The 10976-nt window shown below is 45.3% G+C and overlaps 1 protein-coding gene across 1 annotated transcript in view; it reads left to right on the forward strand.

Moving 5' to 3' along the window:
- The first annotated feature begins 147 nt into the window (after window positions 1-147).
- The window catches only part of c5 (complement component 5), a 30092-nt gene continuing 19263 nt past the window's right edge, over window positions 148-10976 (forward strand). Inside the window, exons 1-16 of the mRNA XM_015395258.1 lie at window positions 148-273; window positions 433-503; window positions 577-674; window positions 742-824; window positions 902-992; window positions 1078-1186; window positions 1964-2096; window positions 2167-2282; window positions 4779-4973; window positions 6193-6396; window positions 6474-6686; window positions 6770-6919; window positions 7025-7151; window positions 7232-7297; window positions 10065-10268; window positions 10361-10442. Of these exons, the coding sequence (XP_015250744.1) occupies window positions 453-503; window positions 577-674; window positions 742-824; window positions 902-992; window positions 1078-1186; window positions 1964-2096; window positions 2167-2282; window positions 4779-4973; window positions 6193-6396; window positions 6474-6686; window positions 6770-6919; window positions 7025-7151; window positions 7232-7297; window positions 10065-10268; window positions 10361-10442 (1922 nt within the window). The 5' untranslated portion in view covers window positions 148-273; window positions 433-452. The remainder of the gene's footprint in view (window positions 274-432; window positions 504-576; window positions 675-741; window positions 825-901; window positions 993-1077; window positions 1187-1963; window positions 2097-2166; window positions 2283-4778; window positions 4974-6192; window positions 6397-6473; window positions 6687-6769; window positions 6920-7024; window positions 7152-7231; window positions 7298-10064; window positions 10269-10360; window positions 10443-10976) is intronic.

Below are 10976 nucleotides of genomic sequence, written 5' to 3' on the forward strand. Positions count from 1 at the left end.
TAAGCATGCTTGTAGCGACAGTGGAGAGGAAAAACTAAAATTTAACAGGAAGTTTAACAGGAAGTTTAAATGTCTGAGCATCAAACAAACAATTTATTCTTGTGCTTTTGTCTCTTTAGTTGTTACCACGTCCCGAGAATAAGGATTTAAATAATGTGATCCTTCATGTCCAATCCAATGGGTTCAACCGAGCCCTTTCCATCCCAGTTAGCCGGTCCAACGGCTTCCTGTTCATCCAAACAGACAAACCACTTTACACTCCTCTTCAGAAAGGTGCCTCCTTGCTTCCCTCTTATACTAAACCTTTACTCATCTTTTTCTTTCACTGTTTACTTTAATACAAATCCTTGTGAATTTAGAGAATAAGTGTGTCACATGTGAATTGATCAAGTCTCCAGAATAAAACTGTCAGTCTTTATTTACTGTGGTCAGTGAAGGTGAGGGCTTTCTCCATGAACCAGGAGCTAAGACCGGCCAATCGTAGCATCTACCTGACCTTCAAGGTGAGTGTGATGACTCCAGGGACACCATGGTGGGCTTAGATTTGGCGCCCTAACCTGATCTTTGTGCTGACAGGATCCGGATCAAATCACTGTAGACATCGTGGAGATTATCGATGTAAACAATGGGATCCCGTCAATGCAAAACCCCTTTAAAATCCCTGTCAAACCAAAGTAAGCCCAGTCCGACCTATGCAAGAGGCATTCCCATGTGGCCTTCCTGATATTTCTGTGATTCTAGGTTGGGAATTTGGACAATAGACGCTTCTTACACGGACGATTTCACCACAACAGCAAAGACAGACTTTGAAGTTAAAGAGTATGGTATGGCTGAGACACAGAGAGCTTTGCAAGCCAGCCTGGTAGAAGTGATGATTTGTAATGATCTTCTCTTTAACTAGTCCTTCCTAGTTTCTCCATCAAGATGATTCCACAGACCAACTTCATCAGCTATAGTCAGTTCAATCATTTCAGCTTCAAGATTTTAGCCAGGTGAGGTATCTGCTCCACCACTTGCCTAAACCGAACTCTTGTATTTGCTCTGAGTCACACCCTGTGCTACACCTCCCTTTCCAAGGTATCTCCATGGTGCACCGGTGGCTGAGGGAGAGTTATTTCTGCGTTATGGCTTTGTCAGAGGGAAAAATGCTCCAGTTATCATTCCCACCTCAATCACCAGAGATCGGGTAAGTAGGATGAGGTCTGTTGGTGCCGTCAGAGTGAGCATGAAACAAGTGATTGAAATGTGCTGGTGAAGATTCTCAGTCATCCAGGTCATAGTCTTTCCAAAAAAGTTAAAAAACAATTCACTGGACTTTGTTCCAAGTTTCCCTGTAAAGAGGTCGGGGCTGCAATGATAGCAGGAAGGAATCAACTCTATTGCTGCATTGTAGGTTTTTGAAAGCTGAAATCTGAGTTAACCCTAACCCTAACCCTAACCCTTCCTTCACGCCCCTCTCAAACCAACTGTCTTCTTTGTCCAACATGTGAACATTCTGGTCCTTTGTCCATAAGGTGTAGGTGTACCGCTAGGGCTTGTTGGGCTACCCTATAAAGCCCGGAACCCAATGCTAGTCCTAACATTATGAATTGAAAAAGCTTCCTGGATGCCACGAGAAACGACTTCAAAGTCCAGTGGATTGTTTTTTAACTTTTTTGGAAAATGATTGAAATGTTTTCCCTAAAGGCGCGTTCACGGACGAACTAAGGGTCAAACTGTTGAGCAAAGAGAGCAAAGCGAATAGATGTACAGTTTATGATTCAACACAGAAGTCAACTCTAAACTGTTAACACTGTATTATTTCAGTGTTTTTGCTTACAATAAACTCAGCAGGTTTTTCAGACTATATTTTTTGTCTTCTATAAAGTATTTCAACAGTCCTTATCTGGATGGTCCTTGGCCATATTAGACATTTTCAAAGATCTAACACCTACCTGGTTTGATTTGTGTGGTTTTCTTTCAGCTGTCTCCAACAGGTGAACTGGATGTGACTGTGAACATGCAGAAGGTTTTGCAGAAACACAACGGACCAAGAGATCTTGATAGCCTTGAGGGAAGCTACCTGTACGTAGCAGTCATGGTAAAGGAGGACACAGGTACGCCGCCCTGAATCCATTTCCACAGCCCTGTATCTATTCCCTGGTTTTACCGGGACGTTGTTTCCAGGTGGGATCACTCAAGAGGCGGAGTTTGCTACAGTGAAGTTTGTAAAGTCTCCGTACCGTTTGAGCCTCATCTCAACTCCTCCGTTCATCAAACCTGGACTTCCTTATAACATCCAGGTAGGCGCCTTGGATCTGACCTGACTGTGTTTCTGTATTTCTGCATCAGTTTGGCAAGGTGGCCATCAGCCTGTAGTTCTGCTGAGGTGTTTATGAAGCCCAGTTAGTTTTGATGGTGACCAGCTTGCTTTCCGTGCTGGTTCTGGTTTAATAGATTCTTTGTAGGGTTCAGGTCAGGCCAGTATGTTAATGTTATTAACTTTGTGGGTCAGTACCGAGTCCTGATGGAAAATGAAAGCAGCATCACCAAAAAGCTCGTTAAGAAAATGAAGCATGGACATCTCCGACCGGTCCTGATCATTGGACCAGGCAGTAGAAGTCCATTTTTTCTCTGAACTCAGCCAGGGTGTTAGAAAATGTAACATTGAGGCCCAGTCCCAAAATTCGCGGTAAACCCTTTATGGAAGGTTCTGGTGTTCAGGCTACAGAGAAGTGGGACATGATTTGTGCCCCATGTTGTAACAGAGACGTGAAAAGTGAGAGGACTCTTCCCTGTTGCTGCAAGAAAAAATATGTCTAAACTGCAACAACAAATACTTTCTATTCACACCTTTGCTGTAAAATCTGAATTATTTTGATAATTAGAGCTGAAAACAACGTTTCCTTCAGCAAAGCCTCTTGAGCTCATTTTTTAAAGCCCAATTTACGTCACAAACAAGTAAAATTCAGTGCTGTTGGAGAACATCAGGGCAGGAGTGGGAGTTTTGGGACTGTTCCCTGGCTTCTGGAGTAGGAGTACTGGGACTGGGCCCTGGCTCATCTAGTGGGAGTATTGGGACTGGTACCTGGTTCCAGGAGTGGGAGTATTGGGACTTGGCCCTGGCTCCTCTAGTAGGAGTACTGGGACTGGGCCCTGGTTCCAGGAGTGGTAGTATTGGGACTGGGCCCTGGCTCCTCTAGTAGGAGTACTGGGACTGGGCCCTGGCTCGTCTAGTGGGAGTATTGGGACTGGTACCTGGTTCCAGGAGTGGGAGTATTGGGACTGGGCCCTGGCTCCTCTAGTGGGAGTATTGGGACTGGGCCCTGGCTCCTCTAGTGGGAGTATTGGGACTGGGCCCTGGCTCGTCTAGTGGGAGTATTGGGACTGGTACCTGGTTCCAGGAGTGGGAGTATTGGGACTTGGCCCTGGTTCCAGGAGTGGGAGTATTGGGACTGGGCCCTGGCTTCTGGAATAGGAGTATTGGGACTGGGCCCTGGCTCGTCTAGTGGGAGTATTGGGACTGGGCCCTGGCTCGTCTAGTGGGAGTATTGGGACTGGGCCCTGGCTTCTGGAGTAGGAGTATTGGGACTGGGCCCTAGCTCGTCTAGTGGGAGTATTGGGACTGGTACCTGGCTTCTGGAGTAGGAGTATTGGGACTGCGCCCTGGTTCCAGGAGTGGGAGTATTGGGACTGGGCCCTGGCTCGTCTAATGGGAGTATTGGGACTGGGCCCTGGCTCGTCTAGTGGGATTATTGGGACTGGGCCCTGGCTTCTGGAGTAGGAGTATTGGGACTGGGCCCTGGTTCCAGGAGTGGGAGTATTGGGACTGGGCCCTGGCTCCTGGAGTGGGAGAATTAGGGGCAAAACTCTATACAGCAGGGGGCCGACCCTTTGCAGCAGGTGGCCGACCCTATAGAGCAGGGGGCAAACTCTTAACAGCAGGGAGCCAACCCTATATAGGGCCGTCAAAGCCCTTACTAGTACTGCAAAAAAGAAAACAGGACAGCCGGTCCTACCAGGCCAAAAAAAAAACTAAAACAGCCAACAAATAACGCCGAACAGAAATACTGCATGGCAGGATGGAGACGTCAGCTGCGGCCTACAACTACTAGAGACGGATGGGCACCTTGTCAGGATGCATGCCCGGTAGCGGTGATGGATGAGCGAGCAGAGGGGTGGTAGGCTCATCCCAAATATGTCGAAACCAAGCCCATTTATAGGCGCTCATACAGCCACAAATGAACGAGGCCAAAAAAAGCGTCCAAACTCTAAAATATACTAAACTAAAAATCATTAAAATAAACTAAAGACTCTGAACGGGGATTGATGTAAATTGCCAAAAAAACCCAACCTATTCAGGGAGAAAAATAAAAAATAAAAAATGCTAGTCATGAGGGTGCATCGGCAACTACGTTGTCCTTACCACGCAAATGCTGGATGGAGATATTAAATGATTGAACCTGCAGAGACCAGCCCATGAAACAACGATTTGTATTACGCATGCGGTCCAGAAAAACAAAAAGGAAGTATCCAAACTCCAAAGTATACTAAACAAAAAGTAATTTAACTGAAGTCAATGTTAAACAATCTAGAAAGAAAAATAAAAGAGTTGCTTAAGGTTCCCTCATGCTGTGAACAGAAGACAGGAAATGTCCTTGATTAACTGAAGTTGTTTTCCTCCCAATAGGAACATTTTCTACACTTCTAGGTGCTTCAGTTGAAAAACCTTTGAGAACAAACACTGCTTTAAATAATCCTTGAGGAGGACATGTTACACAGCATCTTTGTTTCTGCAGGTGTTGGTAAAGGATCACCTGGACCAGCCGGTTAGCCAGGTGCCGGTACGTCTGGTGGAGAACACGCTGCTCCTGACTGGAGAAGAGAGAGTGACCTTGTCCTGTGGGAGCATCATGTCCAGAAACAGCGGGTCTGATGGCCTCTTGTTTTACATCTGTAACCCAGAGACAAACTCAGTCGGAGCAACACTGAAGGTAAAGGAAGCGTCTAGCTTTTCATCTATTGTTTGAAGGATCTCTGTCCTTTCTCTACTCCTTACAGTGCTGTGAAGTCAGTCTATTGGATTACTTAAATTGATTTTATGTCTTTATGTAAAGCATCTTGAGAAGATGTTTGATAAATCGGCCCTATAGAAATAAACTTAGTGAGCTTAGCCTCAAGGGTTTTCCAACAGAGCATTGACCTAAAGTTCCCAAACCAAACTGAATTAGCTTAACAAACAGGACGAAGACTTTAAGGTACTCTAGTCAAAGTCGGGGTTTAAATCAAACTGTGAGGTTCATCGCAAAGACCTTAAAGAGGCCAATCAGACCAATCGCTTCGATGTGTCTAAATGACAGCAGAGCGGCGTTGGTCAGGCTCAGATGGCGGCTGCTGTAGAAAGAGGAACAACACGTTTTTAACTTTAGGGGTGATTACTTTTCACACAGGATTTCACTTTGTTTGATGATGTGAAACCTTTAAGTGTCATAATCTCAGAAGAGGCCTGAGCCCAACACTCAACCAACAACAAAGATTGAGTAAAAGATTTATTAGAAAACATCAAAGCAAAGATCCTGTTAGAATTGGGTGTCTCAAGTGGTCCTGGAACACAAAAAAATAATAATGAAAGTACTGACTGGAGAAGATTGAAAAATAAAAACTAGAATCACCAGGTTCAGCTCCAGTAAGGCGGTGTCCAATAGAGAAATGAAAGGGGGCTACTGAGAGCAGAGGTACAGACATTCACGATCCTTCAGTTTGAAATCCTTTTCCAGTCCAGGGTCATGCAGAGAAGATCACTCAGGCAGAGTAGTTTCAAAAAGCTGTGGGCTTAATCAGGCTCAGAGTTAGGCAAGGTTTATCAACAATCATCAACTCACTCAAAGGTAAACTCAGGGCAAAGGCAGTGGTCAGGAACAGGCAGGGTCAAGGAACAGGATCATTCTTGGCTCATGAAACAGAGCTTGAATGCTGTGAAAAAGCAGACGATCTCGTACAGACCAGGTGAAGAGCAGGAGTTTAAATAGGGAGCAGCACAGGTGGGAACAATCAGTGATCATCAGGAGAGGGAGAATGAGCATGAACAGGGCAGGACTAAAATCATGACATTAGGTCAGACAAAAGCAGGAGATTGGGTCTTTACTTCTTCATGGCTCTGTGTGTTCTGCTCTATTTTCTTGTGGGTTAATTTTCTCCTTGCTGTTGACCCAGTTTGAGACAGCGGACCCCAACCTCCCAGCGCAGAGTCAGGCTAGTCTGACCCTGGAGGCCGTGGCCTACCACTCCCCAAACCAGCGCTACCTTTACATCAACACGCCCATGTTTGGTCACAGCCTGAAGGTGGGGCAATACGCCAACATCCAGGTGTACGCAGCGGCTCCCTCCTACCTGAACATTCGAACCCTGAGCTACCTGGTGAGAAGATGGTTGGTCGCATCCTGGTTGCTTTCAGTTTCCTTACCTTCTGTCGGCTTCTTGGCCGTTCCCCACAGGTGCTCTCTAAAGGCAAGGTGGTGTTCTTTCAAAGTCAGGACTTTGTCCCCAGCGTTGATGGCAAACAGAATCTGAACTTCCTGGTGACCTCCTCCATGGTGCCATCCATCAGACTGCTGGTCTTCTACATCCTGCATGGAGAAGGAACAGGGGAGCTGGTGGCCGACTCTGTTTGGATGGACATCAAAGACAAGTGTGTCAACAGCCTCCAGGTGCTGCATTTTGACTCTTCCTTCCAGAGGTATCCATCTGACCTTTAGGCTCTGGTTAACATGCATGTTGGAATGTCCCTCAGACCAGCATCTCCTTCCAACAAAAGCCCTACAAGCCAAATGAGAACATCCAGCTGAACGTCAGAACCAATCAGGGCAGCTTGGTGGCGCTGTCAGCCGTAGACTCTAGTGTCTTCACCATACGACCCAACTATAGGGATCCTGTTTCCATGGTAACGTTCTGCTTGCCTGAACATGCTTCTTCTCTTGGTCTGAGCTTTGCTGTGGGAGAGCAGGGTGTTATTCACCTTCTAACGCGAGGTACGGTGGCCCCCCAGGTCCTGCGCCACATCGAGCAGAGCGACCTGGGCTGCGGAGGAGGTGGCGGGAAAAACAACGCAGACATCTTCAGACTGGCTGGCCTCACCTTCATGACCAATGCCAATGCCGACCCTGCATCCAGCAGTAGGTTCATCGCTCAGTCAATCCTTAAACGGCAGCTCTGATTGGTTAATAAGGCTGGTTCTTTTCATGCGTGTGTGCAGACGAGCCGTGCACAGCAGCGGTGCGTCCAAAGAGAGCCGTGACTGAGGCAGACAAGCAAAAAAAAGGTAGGATCAGTCTTTCTGTACCTCATTATCCCTATAGGTCTAGGTAAATATATTTCATGCAAAACTATTGGAAGATTCAAAAGCAAAGAAAGAGCTTCACAGGGATATGGGTCAACTGTGTTTGGGGGTGGTGGTGCTTTGGGTAGCGGTCAAAAGTAAATCAAATGAACATTTCAAAGAGGACATCAATCCAAAAATTATCTAGAAATGAGCAAAATGTCTTAAATTAAGTGTCTTTGCCTTTAATTTGAGTAGGTAAATAAGGTAATTATTGGCAGACAGGCAGAATCAGAACAGGCAGGCTTGTTGCCTGAAGGCAGAATCAGGTCAGGCAACAGACAGGCAGTAAGGAATGCTCGTACGAGAGGCTTTAGACAATCTGGCACTTGCAGCTGATCTGCACAGGGGTTATATGGAGGTGTAGTGCATCAGACCAGTACCAGTGCCGAGATTGTCACATAATTGGATGTGTACTTGAAATGAGACACGGCAATTGTTTTTTTCTTTTTTTAAATCTAAATTGTCTCGACCCATTGACAGAGTGTCTGACCTACCTCCTCAATTCAAGAACAAATGCACTTATTGTAAGAAAAAATTACTTATTTCGATTAAAATGTTTTGTAGTGTAGGAAAGGTAAAATGATCCTTTAAAAAGGCAGCCATAAAGATACAGAACAACCATATCTAATCAATACATGATCACTCAATCAAAGCCTAACCATGTTTCTGTCTATTTACGATCAATATAAGCTAATGTATTAAGAGCAATTACATGACCTGTCATAATTGGTTTAAGCAATCTGACCCACATGCAGAGAACCACTCAGAGACCAAGGGAAGCAGTTTAACAGGTTTATTGAAATTTAATGAAACACAGAAGTAGGTACTGGAACTCAGTGGACTGGTGAACCGGAAAGCCTAAAGGAGAAGTCAAAGTGATCTGTTCAGGGACCGTAGGAAAATTGACTAAGGTTTGAATATAGCTGGAGAGAAACTCACGTTTTGGGGAATTAATCCAGAGGAGAGGGAACTCGTTGGAGAGCGGACAGGTAGACATACCGTGGACCCAGAGGAGTAAAGGAGCGGACTGTCACTTGGTTTTCCGATGAGGACTTGAATGGATCATGTGGAGGTTTACCCCTGCTCAGTGTGTACTCAGTAATCATTCCAGGGGGAGAAGGTCCAGGTTATCCAGTTACAAGGGAAATGCTTCCTGCCGAAGAGCAAAGACAAAATAAAGATTAGACTCAGAGAAACAAAGCTTCGGTTAGACTCTGCTAATCTCAGCTTGGCTAGAGTACCCAAAACTGGAAAACACTCTAGTAGTGACAGTCCGCTGCTCAAATACTCCTCCGGTAATGATCCAACGAGCTGCAAGTGTGCAGGAAGGCCCAATGAGGAACAGGGCACCATAAAAAACAACCCACACAAACTGGATTCTTAACATGATCAAAACAAAAGGTAATGCACTTAAAGGCAGAGTCCTGCATGGCCGCGGGAAGTGGGGGTACTAGGGGTGCTACAGCACCCCCAGGTGGCGAGAAGGACATATAAAAAAAATGTAATAATGCTTTGCACAATTTATACATTTCTCATGAATATTTTGGGAAATTATATTGACATTTTTTATTTATTTTACTGTTGCTTTTACTCCCATGTCAGAGGATGAAGAGAGCACACCCAGTTAGTCACAGTCAGAGAAACAGGACTACACTGGAAAACAGGCCAAGCTCCAACATCTAGAAACAAAGGTGTTGATGGCAGCAGCACAGCTGATATTTCTCTCCAGGATGGAGTCACAGCCAAACAGGAACAGACCAGATGAAGCTACTATGAGAAAAAGCAGAGAGAGCAGAACGTTAGAGATTGAACTAACAGATTCTGCAGAGTGGGAGAATAGAGATAGAATGAAGCAGAATGATGAAAAAGGGGTCCCTATGTCCTCCAGCAGTCTAAGCCTATAGCAGCAGAACTATAGAGATAGATCAGGATAACCTGAGCCACTCTAACTAGAAGCTTTATCAAAAAGGAACGTTTTAAGCCTAGCCTTAAAAGTACACAGGGTGTCTGCCTCACAGACTAAAACTGGTAGTTGGTTCCACAGTTACTTTTGGTAAAAGTAAAACAATTATATAAACATTATGCATTTAAGATAAAAAAGCTTTTTCATCTGTCAAAATGCTGTCCAGAACTCCTCGAGCAGAATCCTGTTAGTTTCACTTGGTTTAATCTAATAAAAAGTCTTCTTTAAGGAATCAACAAGTTAATGGATTTGCAAAATAATCGCTAATTTCAGCCCTAGTTGTTATAAGGTTATTGTGAAGTTTAATTAATAGCGCATATATTCACCTGGGAACTGATGATGTCTGTGTGCTACAGACCCTGGTTGTGTGCACTGAAGTGTACATGACAATAAAGTAGTGAATGCACCCCCAGTTCAAAATCACTTCCAGCAGCCCTGGAATCCTAAGAGCAGCTTTATCTTTAAGTACCGCCTGCTCAGCTCCTCTGCATAACTTTTCTATGTTCGTTCATAAACTTGGAGAAGGCTGTTTCTGTGCCTGTTGGGTTTGATTAAGATCTTATCAGGACCATGCTGCCACCCTGCCACACACTTTTTGAGGTGTGTCTTTGGGGCAAATCCTGCTGAGAGGAACACCCCGGCGGGGCAGATTAATGGATCAGTTCTGTTCATGAAGCAAGGTCCAGGCCGATAACCGAGAAACTTATCAGAGTCAGAGTTCTGTCCATGTCTGTCTTTCTGCAGCCAATAGTTTTGGTCCTCAGAGGCCGTGCTGTATACAGGGAATGAAATACATCCCAAAGAGTGTGAGCTGCCAACAGTTTGCTGACCAGCTCTTCAGAAGAGTCAAAAATTTCAAGGAAGATTGCAAGAGAGTCTTCACTGAGTGCTGCGAGTACATCCAGCAGAATGTGGACCAAAACAACAGGCTCGTCCTGGGACGCCATGGTGAGTCCAGACGCATTCAAATCTTTCTTTAATGGAGTGAGTCCCCTTTGTCCTGGCCAGCCTGTAACTGCTGAGTTGGATTGTTTCTCCAGAACTGGGCGCAGATTTTGATCAGGCTCCATTGGTGAGAAGCTACTTCCCAGAGAGCTGGCTGTGGGAGGTGCTGCCTGCAAGGTAACATGGAGCGTGAAAACCAACAAGCTTAAATTAAGCAACAGATAAATGTGTTTTTTTTTCCTTTCTAAGCACTTATCAATTCAACAGGCAAAGTAATTTCTTCTCTTCTTTTGGTTAGAACTGGGCTTTGCAAAAAAAGTTGTATTTATATTGGAGCTATGGGAGGGTGGGAGTTAGAGGAAGAATTAAACTTTATTTTCATTACACTGTCACAAGTACAGCGAAATTCACTCTGCATTTAACCCATCCCCTTGGGGAGCAGTGGGCTGCCATTGTGCAGCGCCCGGGGAGCAGCGTGGGGTTAAGTGTCTTTACTCAGGGACCCAGAGTGGCAGCCCTTTTTGAGCAGGGCTTGTACTCCAAGCACAATGTCCTAACCACTAGGCTGCCACTCCCCTTGGGGTTCATAACTTTATAAGTAAAGGTTGGCCGCACTGACTAAGGCTCCCCTGCCCATAGTAGGGTGGGTATAGGAGATGTGGATCATGGCTGAACAACTGAGACCCAAAAAATAGCAACTAAAAGTAGTAT

This window comes from Cyprinodon variegatus, unplaced genomic scaffold (assembly GCF_000732505.1).
Source record: "Cyprinodon variegatus isolate N-32 unplaced genomic scaffold, C_variegatus-1.0 Scaffold732, whole genome shotgun sequence".
Taxonomy (NCBI): Eukaryota; Metazoa; Chordata; class Actinopteri; order Cyprinodontiformes; family Cyprinodontidae; genus Cyprinodon; species Cyprinodon variegatus.